We start from the raw sequence: 19,220 nt of genomic DNA, 5'->3' as shown, positions 1-19,220 counted from the left end.
AGGTTCTGAGAATTTTTGATTTAGAATATTTGATGAGAGAATAGAGGTCATAATAAGCATCTTGAGATATCTGTACTGAGAGAGTCCCTAAAATTAACTAATGCAAAGTATTTGAGTACCTGTTGCATCAGCTTGAGCATGGCTAGCTCTGGATGATGTGATCCATACGAGTTTGAGATGACAATGATGGATCTACATTTTCTGCCCATCTGTATAGTCCTATATATCTCACAAAATGAGAGATTTGAAGATAGCATAGCACATCTTTTCTGTTACATCCTCTATATTACAGTACATTAATTATACAAAATAATTGGTCTTGTGACATGGTATCTTCCAAGGAAAGGCTGAGGCATATCACAAGTTTCTAAATCTAACATCCATATGTCTCAAAAGACCCTTGGCCTAGTGACAACTTATCACCATGTCTACAACTTAGCATGGACTGGACTTGGGTTCTAAGCAGTCAGAATTTATGCAATATACTTTCTAAATCTTGGTGAGTGCTTTGGAATATAGACCAATATATGGGGTCACAAAAACTTTCAGATGTCTTATGTGGTCATTGTCAAAACAATATCTATATCCTCCACTTTTCTGCCTTTGTAACATACAGAAATTCACCATACATCCTTCATCTCTTAACATATATAATCCTTATCACCTCTGCTTCTCCATCCTCTGAGATCTTTGGGTACATCTGTATTTAATACAACCACATCAGCAATGATCTTCCTAAACTTCAGCCCATTATTCATCATTTCTGTCTTCCATTCTCTTGTTATGAGCCTCTTCCAAAATCAAATACTTTACCCTACCCCCTACAATCCTCTGTATCCTACACCTTAAATGTTGCTCAACCTTTAGGCATCTTCAACTCTCCCATGATCCTAATGTAGACTCTTGACCCTTGATCCATGACACTAGAGCCCTTATAATTTTCTTTATATTAGTCTTAATAAAATCATGTCCACTGCACCTCAAAGAATTTTCTTGTGTTGACATTTCCTCCATCATTGTATCTACCATACACTCTCAGAACCATTTTTTTAACTTGCATTGCTCAAATATAACATGTCTCTTTAAAAATAAACTCGTGGTTTGAGGTGATAACCCCGGTGTGTCACTATTGAGATAGACAATGCAAACATTAGGGGGTTAAACATAATTGGAGACAGTCAGTGAATGAGGTCACTCTTGTTTGCTAGAGTTTTGGTTCCTAACCACAGGATACTCTTTGGAACTATTTCTGTAACTGTGATTGCAGACTTTGTCCTTGTAATCTCTGATGTCCAATGATATCTGCTCTATCATATCACACATCTTCTCTGGAACTTTTCAGCTGACTCCTTGCTTTGGCTTGTGTTGTCATTGCTGGTTTTGCCTGAGGCAAGACTGTCCCTGCCTGCTCCTGATCTACCATTGATGAAGATCATGTTGTGCAATTCAGAGTCAGTCTTGCTACATAGCTAGGTGGAAAAAAGCATAGAACACATTAGGTGATGTCTCTCACTCTCTTTCTCTCTCTCTCTCTCTCTCTCTCTCTCTCTCTCTCTCTCTCTCTGACTGTATCTCTAATATCTCCTTCTCCCTCTTTTTTCTTTTTTCCTCTTCCACCCTCTCCACACATGCATACACACACACACACACACACACACACACACACACACACACACACACACTACAATGTATATATACTGATATGTTTGTTTCCATTTTGTAAATAATTTACTGTAAATTTATCATCACTGTGAGGTTTTTGGTGGAGTCTTTTTGGTCTCTTAAGTATAGAAACACATTAATCATATTATAAACAACTAGAGATACTGGTACTTTTTTTCCCATTTGTATTCCCTTTATTTAATTCTCTTGTCTTATTTCCTTAGTTCATTAGGTTCAGTTTAAGCATTGTCTTGTTTTTTTGGTTTTATTTATATGTATTTCTATCTTTTTATTTATGTGTTTCTTTTTTGTTTTTGCTTTTTTTCTGGAATTTGAGTGACTATAATTTGAGTACTATAATTTCTAAGTATACCACGTGAGTGACATTACTTTGTACTATACATTCTAAGTGTACCACATTCCTGTAGATTTTGAGATTTCATTTTAATTAAAGCTGAATAATGTTACATTTCATGTATGACCCCAATTTTAGTTATTGATTCATGTGTTTATGTATTTCTATATAGGTTCCATTTCCTTGGGATAGTCAACACAGCATCAGTAAACACAGATATGCAAATGTGCAAATATCACTGTTGTAGGATATGGGTTTCTCTGAGTATACCCAGGAAAGGAATAGATGAATGATATGATAGTTCATTTTTAATTTTGTAAGGAACCTCAGCAACATTTTTGATGGTGGGTGCTTTAATTTGGACCCTCACCAACAGTGAATTAGAGTTCCTCTTTCCTCATATCTTCCCCAACATTTTTTACCAAATATCTCAATAATAACATTCTGATAGGTGTAAAGTAGTATCCTTAAATAATTTAATTTTCATGTTCTTGAAAAAGAAGGTGTTGAGCACTTTTTAAAAGTCACTGCCTGGTGACAGATATGGATCTATTTGCAATCTCCTACATGTTGACATCCAGTTATGCCAGCGCCATTTGTTGAAGATGTTTTCTTTTTTCCATTGTACAGTTTTGTCTTCTGTGTCAAAAATTAGGTGTTCATACTTGTGTAGGTTAATGTTAGGGTCTGCAATTTGATTCCATTGGTCCACATGTCAGTTTTTATGGCAGTACCCAAGATTATTTTTGCTATCCTGGACTTTTTGTTTTTCCATATGAAGATGAGTACTGTTCTTTACAGGTCTGTGAAGAACTGTGTTGAGATTTTGATGGGGATTGCATTGAATATATCGATTGCTTTTGGTAAGATTGCCATTTTTACTATGTCAATCCTACCCATCCATGACCATAGGAAATCTTTCTATTTTCTATTATCTTCTTCAATTTCTTTATTCAGAGACTTAAAGATATTGTGATACAGCTCCTATACTTGCTTAGTTAGAGTTACCCCAAGGTATTTTATATTATTTGTGGCTATTGTAAAGGGTGAGGTTTCTCTGATTTCCTTCTCAGCCCTTTTATCATTCATATGTAGGAGGGGTACTGTAAATCCAGTTACTCTGAACCTGATAGAAGAGATAATAGGAAGTAGCCTTGAATGCATTGGCACTGTAGCTAGAGTTTTCCTGCCTTGCCCACAGTCAGGACAAATCTTTGTCACCCGCCAGTCCCACAGCCGCTCAGACCCAACCAAGTAAACACAGAGACTTATATTGCTTACAAACTGTATGGCCGTGGCAGGCTTCTTGCTAACTGTTCTTATAGCTTAAATTAATCCATTTCCACAAATCTATACCTTGCCACGTGGCTGGTGGCTTACCAGCGTCTTCACATGCTGCTGGTCATGGCGGCGGCTGCAGTGTCTCTCCGCCTCCGCCTTCCGCTTCCCAGAATTCTCCTCTCTCCTTGTCCCACCTACTTCCTGCCTGGCCACTGGCCAATCAGTGTTTTATTTATTGACCAATCAGAGCAATTTGACATACAGATCGTCCCACAGCAGGCACTGGAGATCACTTCCTAAATTTAACACCAGTAGTACAGACACTGAAAGCAACAATTAATAAAAAGGGACCTCTTGAAACTGAGAAGCTATTGTAGGGCAAAGGACACTGTCAATAAAACAAAAGGACAGCCTACAGAATGGGAAAAAGATCTTCATCAACCCTACATCTGACAAAGGGACAAAGGGCTGATTTCCAGAATATATAAAATACTCACTAAACTAGACACCAAAATCCCTGTCATTCCAATTAAAAAATGGGCTACAGAGTTAAACAGAGAATTCTCAAGAGAAGACACTCAAATGGCTGCAAGGCATTTAAGGAATTGCTCAACATCTTAATTATCAGAGAAATGCAAATCAAAATGACTCTGAGATACCTGTCAGAATGGCTAAGATCAAAAACACTGAAGAAACTTATGTTGCAGAGGATGTTGATCAAGGGGAAAACTCCTCCACTGTTGGTAGGAATGAAAACTTGTACAGCCACTTTAGAAATCAGTCTTCCTCAAGACCCAGCTATACTACTATTGGGCATATACCCAAGGAATGTTCAATCACACCACAAGGACACATGCTCAACTATGTTCATAGCAGCAATATTTGTAATCACCAGAACCGGGAAACAACCTAGATGCCCCTCAACTGAAGAATGGATAAACAAAATGCGGTACATATACACAATGGAGTACTACCCAGTAGAGAAAAACAATGACATCATGAGGTTTGCAGACAAATGGATGGAACTAAAAAATATCCTGAGTGAGGTAACCCAGACTCAGAAGGACAAACATGGTATGTACTCATTAGTGGATACTAGATATAAAGCAAAGGATAACCAGACTGCAACTCACAGCTCTAGGGAGGCTAGCTAGTAAGGAGGACCTAGGAAGGATCCATGGATTACCCAGTGATGGAGAAATGGATGAGATCTATATGAGCAAACTGGTGATGAAGGGAGGATATTGGAGGACAAGGGATGGGTGATGAGAGCTTAGGGGAGCAGGAGGTTCAAGCTGGAATGGAACAGATATGGAAGAACAAGGAAATAGATACAATGATAAATGAAGACACCATAGGAATAGTGAGGAACAGATTTTTTTTGGTGGTGGAGGAGGTTCCCAGGAATCTGTAGGGATGATTCCACTACAGACTACTGGACTACTGACAATGGTAGAGAGGGTACCTGAGCTGACCTACTTTGGTGATCAGATGGCTGAATACCTTGTCACCATAGAACCCTCATCCAGTGACTGATGGAGAAAGATGCAGAGATCCAAGGCTGGGACCCAGGCAGAGTTCCAGGAGTCCAGTTCATGGGGGAGAGGAGGGATTCTGTGAGTAAAGGATTTCAGGACCATGACTGGAAAATCACAGAGACAACTATCCAAACTAGTGGAAAGGCATGAACTGTGAACCAATAGCTGAGGAGCTCCCATGGTGCTGGACTGGTCCCTCTGGATAGTTAAGACAGTTGTTTTGCTTGAACTGTATAGGGGGTCCCAGGCAGTGGGATCAGGACCTGTCCCTAGTGTATGAGCTGGCTATTTGGAACCTAGTGCCTATAGTGGGACACTTTGCACAGCCTTGGTGCAAGAAGAAGTGGCTTGGACCTGCTTCAACTAAATGTACCAGGCTCTCCTGACTCCCCATGGGTGACCTTGCCTTGGAGGAGGTGGGAATTGGGGGTCAGTTGAAGAGGAAGGCTGGGGGGCAGGAAAAGGGAGAACAGGGGAATCTGTGGTTGGTATGTAAAATGAACAGAAAAATCTCTTAATAAAAATTATTTAAAAAAGAAATAATTTTACATCAACTGAAACAATATTCTAATTTATCTAAGCTAGTAATCAAAAATGAAAATGATGAAGTAAGTGAAAATTTCTTCAAAGACTATTTTGTTTGAATTTGGGTTGTCATTATGGAATTAAATGTTCTTAAGAATTTTGTTTACACTAAAAAAGTCACTGCCATTTGTATTTCTTCTTTGAAAAACTATTCAATTCATTGACTCTTTGGGGAATAGCCTTGAACTCACTGGCACAGGAATAGACTTTCTGAACAGAAAACCATTACTACAGGCATTAAAGTCAGAAATTAATTATTGGGCCTAATGAAACTGAGAAGTTTCTTCACAGTAAAGGACACTGTTATTCAGACAAAGCAGCAACCTACAGAATGGAGGAAAGACTTTTACCAAGTCTACATCCAATAGAGGACTAATATTCAAAATTTAAAAAGAACTAAAGAAATCAGATTTTTAAAAAGGCTGAATGTTTAAAGGTGAGCCTCTCTGCAGACTTTCCCTGCTCTCTCTCTTACCCCAGAAGGACCAGTCCCTCAGGTTCATGCCTAGAACTGTAATAGAATACCAGCCACAGCCTCCCTTCTCCACTCTTGAAGACTCCTGTGGATCCCACAGGCCATCCCCTCCTGGTCTCCTTTCATTACTACTCCATATCCCAACCCCCATCTCAGGCACACATCCCCTTACTCAACCACAAGCCACACCTGCTAGAAGAAGAGATAGCTTGCCTGCAGATCTTCTCTGACCCTGCTGTTCCACCCACACAGTGGTTCTCAATCTAATGCCAGAACACTTTAATACAGTTCTTCGTGTTATGGTGACCCCCAACCACAAAATTATTCCATTGCTTTTGCATAACGGCAATTTTGTTACTATAATAAATTGTAATCTAAATATCTGATGGGCAGGTTATCTCTTATTTGATCATAAAAGTCAGGACCCACAGGTTGAAAACCACTGACCTAAATCTACAATTACTACAAAGCCAGATGCCTAGAGGCCAGCATAGTAACAGGAAGAACAATATGTCTTCACTGGAGCCAGGATATCCTACCACAGTAGACCCTGAATATTCCAACACAAATGAAGCAAAAGAAAAAGATCTTTATGCCAACTATATGTAGATGATGGAGTTCCTTAAAGAGAAAATGAATTAATTCCTTAAAGAAATGCAGTAAAACACCAAAATATAATTGAATGAAGTGAACAAATTCCTTAAAGAAAGCCAGAGAAACACAAACAACTGGAGGAAATTAAATCATTTAAAGAAAGCTAAGAAACCAACCAAAAAACAAACTGATGTAGGAAATGAATAAAATTGTTCAGGATCTGAAACTAGAAATAGAAGCAATAAAAAAAAATACAAACTGAGGGAATTCTAGAATAGAAAATTTTTAAAAAATCCAACACAAGCCAGCTAATCATCCCAGCCTCTAGGCCTTAGGCCCAGAGTCACAACCCATACCTCCATACTCCTACCCATTGCAGCCCCATTGCAGGCCATCAGGCAAGACTCCTATAGGCATGCCTGACTACCAACCCCCCATTAGACCCTGTAATCTACAAGCCCCCTCCATCCCCCAAACACATCCATCCCCCAAGACCACTGCTCCTCCCTGAAACACAGACCCTACCAGCTCAGATTCGACCAATAGCTAAGTCAAAGTTCTCCTTGCCAGTAGCCCCAGCCTCTAAGCCTTAGGCTCTTGGGCACAAGCAGTCCCCCCATGCACCCACCCATTACAGTCCCATTTGCAGGTCACCAGGCCAGACTCCTGAAGGCAGGCCTGATTACCACCCCTAGTGCAATCCTATAATCTACAAGCCCCACTTTGTCACACAAACTCACCCATTCCCGGAAAACTAAAGCTACTCCCCAAGACACAGACTCTGCTACCTCTGATTGGATGGACAGGTGGGTCAATGTTCACCCAGCCCATCTTCTGAGACTCTAGAGATGTGCTCCTATACCGTCACCCAATGCAGCCTCATTTAAAGACCAGCAGGCAAGACTCCTGTGGAAAGGCCTTTCTACCACCACCCCTCATTGGACCAGGCAATCTACACATAACACTCTGTCTCCCAACTGCCCCCAAGAACCCAGGAGCTCTTTAAGACATAGACACTTGTTTGCTCTGATTGGAGGAAGAGACAGGTGGACACTAGTAAAAGAATACATTCAACAACATGAAGAGCAATATGGCAGCATCAGACCCTAGTGGGTCTATTAAAGCAAGACCTGAACATCTCAACATAGAAGAAGCAGTAGAAATTGACCTGAAATATAACTTTATAAAAAATTATAGAGGGCTTTAAAGAGGAAATAAAAAAAATCCCTTAAAGAAATCAAGGAAAAGGCAAACCAAAAATTGGAAGCAGTCAGTAGGTCCCTTAAAGAAAGTCAAGAAAACCAAGAAAAAAAAAAGGTAAAGGAAATTGGAATGCTTGAAATCTAAAATCTGAGTAAATAAACTACAGCGGAAAGCATAACCAAGAGAAAGCATGAGATGGAGGAGAGAATTTCTGGTGTTGAAGATATGGTAGAGGAAATAGATTTATTGGTCAAAGAAAACATTATAACCAACAAAGACATAATATTAAATGTCCAGGAAATCTGGGACACCATTTAAAGGCCAAATCAAAAAATAATAGGGATAAAAGAAGGAGAAGAATACCAACTCAAAGGCGTGGAAAATATATTCAATAAAATCTCAGAAGAAAACTTTCCCAACCTAAAGAAGGAAATACCTATGAGGATACAAGAAGTTTACAGAACACAAAATAGACTGGACACACACACACACACACACACACACACAAAAAAAAAAAAACCCTTGCCACATAATAATCGAACCAGTAAATATAAAAAATAAAGAAAGAATTTTAAGAGCTCCAGAGGAGCTGGGTGGTGTTGGCACACACCTTTAATACCAGCACTCAGGAAGCAGAGCCAGGAGGATCTCTGTGAGTTTGAGGTCAGCTTGGTATACAGAGCAAGATCCAGGACAGACATGGAAATTACACAGAGAAACCCTGTCCTGGAAAAAAGACCTGCAAAAAACAGACCAATTAGCATATAAAAGCAGACCCATCAGAATAACACCAAACTTCTCAATGGAGACTCTTTAAGGTAGAAGGTCCTGGACAGACAGCATGTAAACACTAAAAGACCACAGATGCCAACCCAGACTACTATACCTAGCAAAACTCTTGATCACCATAGATGGAGTAAACAAGATATTCCATAACAAAGCCAGATTTACATAATACTTATACACACAAATCTAGCCCTACAGAAAGTACTAGAAGGAAAAACCCAACCTAAGGAAGTTAGATGCACCCATGAAAATACAGGCAATAATTAGTTCTACACCAACAATTCCCAAAGAAGGGAAATACAAAAAAAGCTACCACCAAAAATAACAGGAATTAACCATTAATGGTCATTAATATCCCTTAATATCAATGGAATTGATTCACCTATAAAAAGACACAGGCTAAGAGAATGGATATGAAAACAGGATCCATCCTTCTGTTGCATACAAGAAACAGATCTCTCTCTCTCTCTTTCTTTCTTTTCTTTCTTTCTTTCTTTCTTTCTTTCTTTCTTTCTTTCTTTCTTTCTTTCTTTTTTATTTTTTTTTGGTTTTTTTTTGAGACAGTGTTTTTCTGTATAGCTTTGTGCTATAATTACAGACTATTCTTTCTCATGAATATTGATGCAAAAATACTGAAAAAAAAATACTGGCAAACTGAATCCAAGAAGATATCACAAAACCATCCACCATAATTAAATAGACTTTATCCCAGACATACAGGGATGGTTCATCATATGAAAATCTGTCAATATAAACCAACTTGTAAAGAAACTGGCAAAAACATATTATCATCTCATTAGATGCCAAAAAATCCTGTGACAAAATCCAACACCCCTTCATGATGAAGGTCTTAGAGAGATCACGAGTACAAAGAACATACCTAAACAAAATTTACAGCAATCCAGCAGCCAACATTAAATGAAATGGAGAGAAACTCAAGGCGATTCCACTAAAATCAGGAATAAAACAAGGCTGTCCACTCTCCCTGTATCTATTTAATACAGTACTTGAGGTTCTAGCTAAAGCAATAAGACAACAAAAAGAGATCAAGGGGATACAAATTGGAGAGGAAGAATTCAAACTTTTGTCATTTGCAGATGATGAAACACCTACACCTGATAAAAACATTCATTAATGTGGTGGGATACAAGATTAACTCAAAAAACTCACTAGCTCTCCTATACACAAATGATAAATGGGCCAAGAAAGAAATAAGAGAACCATCACCCTTTACAATAGGCACAAATAATATAAAATACCTTAAGGTAATATTAACCAAACAAATGAAAGATCTGTATGACAAGAACTTTAAGTCCTTAAAGAAAGAAATTTAAAAAGATATCAGAAAATAGAATAATCTCCCATTCTCATGGGTAGGTTGAACCAACATTATAAAAATGGCAAACTTACCAAAAGCAATCTGCAGATTCAATGCAATCCCCCATGAAAATCCCAACTCAATTCTTCAGAGACCTCAAAGTAAAAATTCTCAACTTCATATGCAAAAGCAAAAAACCCAGGATAGCTAAAACAATCCTTCACAACAAAGCAATTGTATCTGGATATTTCTCCAGTCCTGCTGGGCCTGTAGTCACTCAGACCCAAGTAAACACACAGAGACTTATATTACTTATAAACTATATGGCTGTGGCAGGCTTCTCGCTATCAAGTTCTTATATCTTAAATTAACTCATTTCTATAAATCTATACCTTGCCATGTGGCTCTTGGTTTACTGGTACTTTAACATCTTACTTCTCATGGTGACGGCGGCTGGCAACATCTCCTGCCTCAGCCTTCCTGTTCCCAGAATTCTCTTTTCTGCTTGTCCCAGCTATGCTATACTTCCTGCCTGCCTACTGGCCAATCAACATATTATTTTTCAACCAAATCAGAGCAACACATTCACAGTATACAAAGTGAGTGATACCCACAGCAAGCAACTTCTTAAGGCATCAGCATCTCTGACTTCAAGCTCTACTATAGTGCTATAGTAATAAAAACAGCTTGGTATTTGAATAAAAACAGACATGTGGACCAATAGAATCTGTTTGAAGGCCCTGACATTAATCCATACACCTATGAACATTTGATTTTTGACAAAGAATCCAAAACTATACAAGAGAAAATATAATCTTCAACAATTGTGAACATGTAGAAAATTCCAAATAGATCCATATCTATCACTATGCACAAATCTCAAATCCAAGTGGATCAAATTTCTCATCATAAATAGAGTTACAATGAACCTGACAGATGAGAAATTAGGAAGTAGAACACATTGGCTCAGGAAACCACTTGCTAAATACAATACCAGTAGCACAAACACTGAAGGCAACAATTAATAAATGGGACCTCCTGAAACTGAGAAGTTTCTCTAAATCAAAGGACTAGGTAAATAAAACAATATGACAGCCTACACAATGGGAAAAGATCTTCACCAACCCCACATATGACAGAGGGCTGATATCCAAAATATATTAAAAAAACTCAATAAACTAGACATCAAAATACTAAACAATGCAATTAAGAAATTGTATACAGGTCTAAACAGAGAATTCTCAACAGAAGAATCTCAAATGTCCAAAAGACATTTAAGGAATTGCTCAACATCCTTAGTCATCAGGGAAATGCTAGTCAAAATGACTCTTAGATACCATCTTACACCTGTCAGAGTGGCTAAGACCAAAAACACTGATGACAGCTTATGTTGGAGAGGATTTGGAGCAAGGGGAACACTCCTTCAATGTTATTGGGAGTGCAAACTTGTACTGTCAATTTGGAAATCAGTATTTTGATTTTTCAGAAAATTGGGGATCAATCTACCTGAAGACCCAATGATTCCACTCTTGGGCATATGCACAAGGGATGCTCATTTGTACCACAAGGACATTTGCTCAACTAGCAACATTATTTGTAGTAGCCAGAACCTGGAAACAACCTAGATGCCCCTCAGCTGAAGAATGGGTAAAGAAAATGTTGTAATATACACCATGGAGTATTTTTCAGCTGGAAAAAACAATGACACCATGCAATTTGCAGTTAAATGGACAGAACTAGAATATATCATCCTGTGTGAAGTAATTCAGACTCAGAAAGACAAACATGATGTGTCTGGAGCCATAAGTGGATACTATATATAAAACAAAGGATAATAAGACTACAACCCACTGATCCAGAAAAGCTAGAAAACAAACAAGACCCTAAGAGGGATTTATGGATCACCCTGGGAAGGGGAAATAGAGGAGATCTTCCTAAGTTTAAACTTTATTATATTGATATGTATCTGTATTATACATAATATCTTTAAGACCTGTGTCATGAAAGAATGTTGGATCTTTGTCAAAGGTCGTGTCTGCATCTAAAGAGATGATCATGTTCAGTTCGCTTCTATGGCAGATTATATTTATTGATTTATATATGTTAAACTGTTCCTGTACCACCAGAATGAAGCCTGATTGTTCAGGATGGATGACTGTTTGGTGTGTTATGAGATTCGGTTTGCAAATATTGAATTGAGAATTTTTACATCTATGCTCACATAGGAAGTTGGCCTGTAATATTCTGCTCTGTTGAGTCTCTCTGTGTTCCTGTTAACAGAGTAATTGTGGCCTTATAAAAAGAATTGGCAATGACCCCTCTGTTTCTGTTTTGTGGAATAATTTGAGAATTACTGAGATTAACTCGTCTTTGAAAACCCACTAGAATTCTGTGCTAAATCCATCTTGTCCTGGACTTGGAGGCTACGTTTAAACAATGGTTTGAGGCAAGAATGTTAGGAGGGGAAGACTATGTGGTCTACATGAGGTGGGGTCATGAAGAGAAATTTGAATTTCATGCAGATAGACCATAAAGAAGCCGAGTGTATTGGTTTTAATGCATTACTAGTAGGTTTAAAGTACTCAATATGTGTAAGGGTCACATTAAGTAAAGGAAATTAAGAAGATCTTTCCCTGAGGATTTAACTAAGAACAAGCCCAGATTTAAATACTTTACTTCTCTTTCCTATTGTCTTCCATCATTCTCTGTCTACCTGTATCAGTCCCTAACTGGATGATGACTTGTATATCTATCTGCCCTGTGTGCTTCACAAAAGACTTTGCTCTGTATTTATTGAACACCATGGAAGCTTCACATGGAGTAAGGCATGAGGGATAATTTACAGAAATATTTAAAATAATTTTTACAAAGGATTAAGACATTGATACCAACTGCTTCCAACTGACTCAGATAAGAAACAGTGTTGTAACATCACCAGACATAGATACATCAACCTACATCTGTGTCACTTCCAACATTTATTGTGTATATTTGTTTCATTAGGTTGATTTCAAATTAGCTGTTTTAATCACTTATTGCTATAACATACATACACACCAGTATTACTCTTGTGTCAGCGCATGGAAGATTACATATTTTAGGAGTAATGTTATACATTAGCTTAGGTTGTAAAAACTGATTACACGGGAAATCCAAAACAAGTAAGGTTGGTTATTACATTGTTCTCTTAAATGCAGGTTAATCATACAGTCTAAGCATACAGCTGCATAGCAGTATTAAATCTTAAATGACCTCAAAGTATATTAACTCTGCCTGTGAGGTCCAGCGAAACTTCCTGTCTCTTCAAATGTAAGAGATGTTTTTATAATGATGCATCCCCACAGTACAGTGCACTTGTAACTTCACACTTTGTTCTTGGTCCCTGCTCCCAAGATTATTATCACTGCCTGGTTCTGCTACTGGGACTCTTAGCATCTGACACCCCAGGGAAGAAGAGTGACTTTACACTTCTAGCCTGTCCTTATGTGATGATCACTACTCAGTTAAAAGTTTCTGTTGCTTATTGGTGGTAACAAGTGTTTTTTAAGAGGTGATGTAAAATCCCTTGGCATAACTGTCACTGTTCCTTCTTGTGACATCATCCTGTCATCCTCTTAGGGTATGAGTGCTGAAAACATTCAGGCTTTATCTTGGGGTATGCTGTAATCTTCATCGATATATGAGGGTTGTAGATCCCATTGGCCACTGACATTACATCTAGCATCCAGCATCACAGATGCATCCTTTCTGCAGAGGTGAGTTACTTTTCTTCAGGTACCCAATCTTCAAAGGACAGGGTAGTCTCTGGAGGATGGGTGAATTCAGACTTTGTAAATTATCTTCCTCTTTTAGGGAAGGGCTCCTGCAAAGGTTGAATGTTCATAGCGGGAAGAATCAGGCAGATATATGATGGAGGCTACAGGTGATAGACTCTCCTGGTTTCCTACTTTGGTGTACATTTTCAAGACAATGACCGTGTATCTGCTCCTACAAAGATGGGATCCTGGCAACTAAAATCATTTATTACTCTTTCTCAGATTCATCTATCCTACTTTTAATTTAATAATCCCTAACTTTGTGCATTGGGTTGATAAAACTCTCCCAGAATTTGGTGAGTTACAAGAGCAATTTGAGAGCTGTCTGATATCATCTGCATATTTATACCTCAGATTCTGCTCTCCACTGGGGCTTTATATGCATACAGAATTTTTTCTCTATTGGAAATGCCTGTGCAGAGTAGCATCGTGAAACCTTGATATTCTTCTTAGAGGGCTTCATGTTATGACTTGTGAAAAGAGAAGCAAGTGGTAAATTAATGTTTCAATATTTATTTATTTATTTATTTATTTATTTATTTATTTGGTTTTTCGAGACAGGGTTTCTCTGTGTAGCTTTGTGCCTTTCCTGGAACTCACTTGGTTGCCCAGGCTGGCCTCAAACTCACAGAGATCCCCCTGCCTCTGCCTCCCGAGTGCTGGGATTAAAGGCATGCGCCACCACCACCCGGCTATGTTTCAATATTTAAATTTCAAGTCCATGGTCATTTGAATAACTGAATGAATGCAACCTCATGTCACTCATGCCTGAGGCCTCTGATATGTCCACTTCCCCAGACATGGATGTCCATGTGCCCCTTAGCTTGCTGTTTGTTTGGTTTGTGAGACAAGATCTTGCTGGGCAAAGAACTGCCTTTGCTTTGACTACTGACAGTATGCACACTGTTTATTCCAGATGAGCAGGATACAAGGAAAAACAACTACTGAACCTTGACAAGACAGGGTAAGATGGTTTTTCAAAATTCCTGCTTCAGAAAATGGTCTGTCAGGTATTTTAGGCCTATAGCCAAAATGGATACCCCAGTAGTGCTGAGAATCTTTAGGTGGCTGTCCAACCTGCTAGCTGTCTCTATTTTCAAATTTTTTTGCTTGCTTGTACTTCCTGTTTAGTCAGGTAATATTATTTTCCTTACCAGGTTTTTGATGAAGTTGAAGAGTAGATAGTTACAGTTATAGTCCTCTTATATCTTAGCTAAGAATATTTTAGATACTAAAGTTAGAATCTTCAGGATAAGATAACTATGGGAGCAATCTCAGAAATTTATCATTTACCTATGATCACAACATTTCTGGACATTGAGCATGTGTTTTTTTGTTTGATGTTGTTCTTATTTGCTGTAGTTCCATTTTTGTTTATGTTATTACCTTTTGTTTTTCCTGGAGAATATTTGATAATCATTCTTATTATATATAGTTTTCATTAGATTTATAACCTTCTTATTTAGACAAAAAGGGGAAATGTAGTGGTATTTGCTCTGCCCATGACCTTGGACTATATGGCCTGAAGGAGACAGTACTTCTTGTGTTATATATGATCTCTTAAAAGGACAGAGGGAGAGATCATGAGGTCCCTTCTCCCTGCTTCCTGCTTCCTGGTGTTATTGAACTCCCAGTTGGATATGCTACCTGTCAGATCAGAGGAAGACTTCATCAGTCTACTCGGTTCTGTGTGAGTGGATTTCCTCAATTTATATCCTAGTAAATTTCTCTAATACTCCTGAAGAAGACTCTCATGGGTTTCTTAGGTTATCTAGAGCTTGAGAATCTTAATATCAGGGTTGTGGGTTTGTTCCCCACATTGAGCACCAGATAATGTGAGAAATCCATGGGAATCTGCTTATTGGGTATTAGGGAAATTTATTAGTTTATAAATCGAGGAAATCCACTCACAAATACAGAAGTGAGTAGACAGCTGAAGTCATCCTCTGATCTGAATGGGAGAGAATCCATGTGGCAGTTCAATCACACCAGGAAGCACGAAGCAGGGAGAAGGGACCTTGTGACCCCACATTTTTTCTTTTAAGAGGTCATATACAATGGCAAGAAGCACCACTTCTTTCAGGCCATATAGCCCAAGGTCATGGGTGTTATCATCCATCACTACAGGGAAAATTTATATAGTTCTTGCTGTCCTGTAACTTGTTCTGTAGACCAGGTTAGCTTCAAACTCATAGAGGTCCTCTCATCTCTTCCTATTTAGAACTGGAATTAAAGGCATGTGTCACTATTCCCAGCCCAGATATTGCTTTCGAGTAAAAAATGATATGTCAATTATTATTGTGATATGTGTTAAAAATCCATTACATCATTGGCTGACATATCTAGTATACTAGTATCTGCTAATTTCTGTAACACTTATAGCTATATCAGTTAAATTTCCTGCCCCAAAATTTAGAAAGGATGCTTCTGTTGTTCAATAGCTCCATAAAGTGTCTATTGTGCTTTAATTTCATTAGAAAAAGATGAAGAAACTCTTTAGTGATCCTCCCATTGAATAAATGCCTTCACTGCATCTTGTTTTAAATATCTTCATTTTTTTGCTATTTAGACATGTTTAAGTGTGATAGAGTTATATTTTAAGTAACATATGCCAAATTAAAGGTTTAAAACCTAAAGATGAGATCATTTAAAAGCAAACATAGGCACATGTATGTACGTGCAGACATATGTAAATGCAATTGCATGTATGTATTTTAAAAAGGAGAATTCAAATGTTATCTATCCTAGTAGCTAATGGTGACTATTTGCTTTTATTTTTTATTACTCTGTTTTTTATTCTCAATTTGTATTGTTTTTATCATTCTCTATTATTTATTCTAACTTTTAATCTTCAAGAAATTTAAATGTATTTTTTATCATTTTCATACCTCCCTCACTCCTCACAGTTTCACAATGTTACTCCACCCATCCATATTTGTGCCTTTTTAAATTCTTAACACATAGAACATATTTTGTGGTGCCCATATGCTCTTGCATGCATGATCATCTACTATGTCATTGTCAACCTATTAGGGGACACATTTTTAAAGGAAATTGACTCCACCTTTCCTAGTAGCTATCAATTGTCAATAGCATCTTAGTTAGGGGTTACTATCTTCTCTGAAGTCAGACAGTCTCCTTTCTGATAAGTCCCTGCCTGTTATTAGTTGCTAGGACCATGTTAAACTGTAGTGTGTCTGTAACCAGGACACTCATCTGAATGTGGTTTTATCACTAACTATCTCACAAGAGCACTGTGGATTATAAACCAGCAATTAATTGTAAAGCATTTGGAAGATGCTAACACCTATTAATGGCATTATAAAGCTTAACTTTTACCACAGTGTCACAGTTAACTCTCTACAATTCAAACAATAGCAATTCACTGAGACCTGGCTAACTACTTACTAGAAAGACACATTTTAACATTAGTTGTGTTTGTAATGTAGTAGTGTCTATGTAGCACATGGCTTGGCATGCCAAAAAATGAAATCTGACTTGTTTAACAAGTGTCCTCTGGGCATACTTTGCATTGAACCAGGACCATGACAGAATGGCCTCCAGAGACTTGGCTTTGAAGATCTTTTTCCTGTCTCAGACTGCACTGGGAATGCTGGGGAACTCAGCCTTGCTTTGTTGCTTTATCATTGCTGACTTCTCTGGAATCAGGGCGAAGCCCACAGATCTGATTGTCAAACACCTGACCTGGGCCAACTTCATAGTTCTCTGCAGAGGAATCCCACAGACCATTGCTGCTTTTACTCAGACTTACTATCTAGATAATGCTTCATGTAAACTTGTCTTATATTTTCATAGAGTTGCCAGAGGAGTATCCCTTGGCTCCACATCCCTGTTGAGTGTCTCTCAGGCTATCACCATCAGTCCCAGTAATCCCAAGTGGGCACAGCTCAAGGTCAGAATCCCCAGGATCATTGGTCTTTCCCTGGGTCTGTGCTGGGCCCTCCAGCTGTTGTTATATGTCTTCATTCCTGTATATACAAATGACATACGGTATGGAACAAATGCTACTGGTATAAAAGATTTTGGATATTGTGTTATTAAAAATTCTGGGAGACTGATCAGCACATTTATTGTAATCATATTGGCATCCAATGATGTCATCTTTTTGGGACTCATGATGTTGGCCAGTGGCTACATGGTATTTATCCTGCTCAAACATAAGCAGAGGGTCCAACACATCCACAGATCCCTGTCTCCTAGGTCATCCCCTGAGACCAGAGCCACCCAAAGCATCCTCACCCTAGTGAGCAGCTTTGTGCTCTTTTATGCAACATCAATCGTCTTTACATCTTACCTGTCTGTCCTTGAAGGAACCACTAAGTGGCTGTTTAACACTGGTGTGGCCATGGCTGCATGCTTTCCAGCATTATGCCCCTTTCTGCTCATCAGACACTATGCTTCCTTTTTCAGGGTGTGCTGCACTAGTTCTTACCAGACAACACTCTGTGCTTGTGTAGTCAGAGAACTCTAAAAGCTGTGCTGTCTGCATCCCTCTATCCATGACTTCTACCCAGTTTTGTCCTGTAACACACTGTCAATATCAACCTTTGCAGCAGACACTGATTGTCTACAAAGTTTCTTCCCAATGCAGTTTGTAACCCATTCTGGGACACAGGCAATGCATGATGTATGATATGAGTGCTGAAACTATCACCACTCACTTTTTAAATGGAGAACATCACAGTAGCCAAGATAATTAAGGTGTAGGAGTATGCAGAGTTTTGTCCTCCTGTGAGCATCTGTGAGGATGGAATTTTTTAATCAATATTGTCACCTTCAGTCCAAAAGTTTACCATTGTTGGTCTGCACCTAGTCTGTCATCCTAAATTGCAGAGTCAAGTGTTGCTGGCTGTCAGGAAATAAGAACAAGTGAATAGGATAAAAAAGGTCAGAACAGCTCAGTGATGGTCATGAAACATGCAAGTGTTTGGTCTTGGAGGGAATGTAGACCCTGTGTTTCTTAAATCTAAAGTATAATTCACAACCCTGGAAAATATTAAAAATACATTTTTAAAATTCAGCTGTAGATAAACTTTCAAATGAAAATGTTTAGATTTGAACTGTAGAAACTGCATACAAAATAAGTACTAGAAATGCTTACATATGTAAGCATCAGGTTGTTAGTTTAAATTAATATGAATGACAGATGGGAGAAGACAAGAGGGTAGCCAGACTCTGTTGTACCTATTCTTGGGAGGAAGAAGTGGGAAGACTACGTATTTGAGTTCAGCCTAGGAGACATAAAGAAACTGTCAAAAAAATAAAACAAGAAAAAACAAAGTTGGAATGGTCTGGCATATGATCAGAGGTAAATCCAGGATATATTGTTTAAAAGAACATTTAAGTCAACTATGGAGTTAAATATAATCTCTCTAGGAGACTAAATTCATTTGTTTTATTTTAAAATTTTTGTTAGTATTGTCTATTAATTTCCAAAGCTAACTGAAATAAAACAATGACATGCTCAGAAGAGAAGAGAATTTTGGCATAACATGACATGAGGACACAGAATGGACCACTGGTGCTTCCAAGGTCTGTATACTACTAGCACATTCCACATAAGTTGTACTTCCCCCTTAGTCATACT

General features: G+C 38.2%; 2 protein-coding genes across 2 annotated transcripts in view; one reads left to right on the top strand and one right to left on the bottom strand.

Annotated features, from left to right (window-relative positions):
- LOC102907846 (vomeronasal type-1 receptor 4-like) overlaps positions 1-19,220 on the bottom strand; it is a 48,469-nt gene that overhangs the window by 10,687 nt on the left and 18,562 nt on the right. The window lies entirely within an intron of this gene.
- Positions 17,166-18,104, top strand: LOC102908146 (vomeronasal type-1 receptor 4-like). Its single transcript, XM_006998698.1, has one exon. The coding sequence runs from the start codon at positions 17,166-17,168 to the stop codon at positions 18,102-18,104; it is 939 nt and encodes a 312-aa protein (XP_006998760.1).

Source organism: Peromyscus maniculatus, chromosome 1 (genome assembly GCF_049852395.1).
Source record: "Peromyscus maniculatus bairdii isolate BWxNUB_F1_BW_parent chromosome 1, HU_Pman_BW_mat_3.1, whole genome shotgun sequence".
NCBI lineage: Eukaryota > Metazoa > Chordata > Mammalia > Rodentia > Cricetidae > Peromyscus > Peromyscus maniculatus.
Note: the sequence above shows the minus strand (reverse complement) of the source record. Positions and strands in the feature narration are given on the sequence as shown.

Excerpts from the sequence above, each read along its gene's own strand:
- LOC102908146 (XM_006998698.1), top strand. The coding sequence starts at position 17,166 with ATGGCCTCCAGAGACTTGGCTTTGAAGATCTTTTTCCTGTCTCAGACT.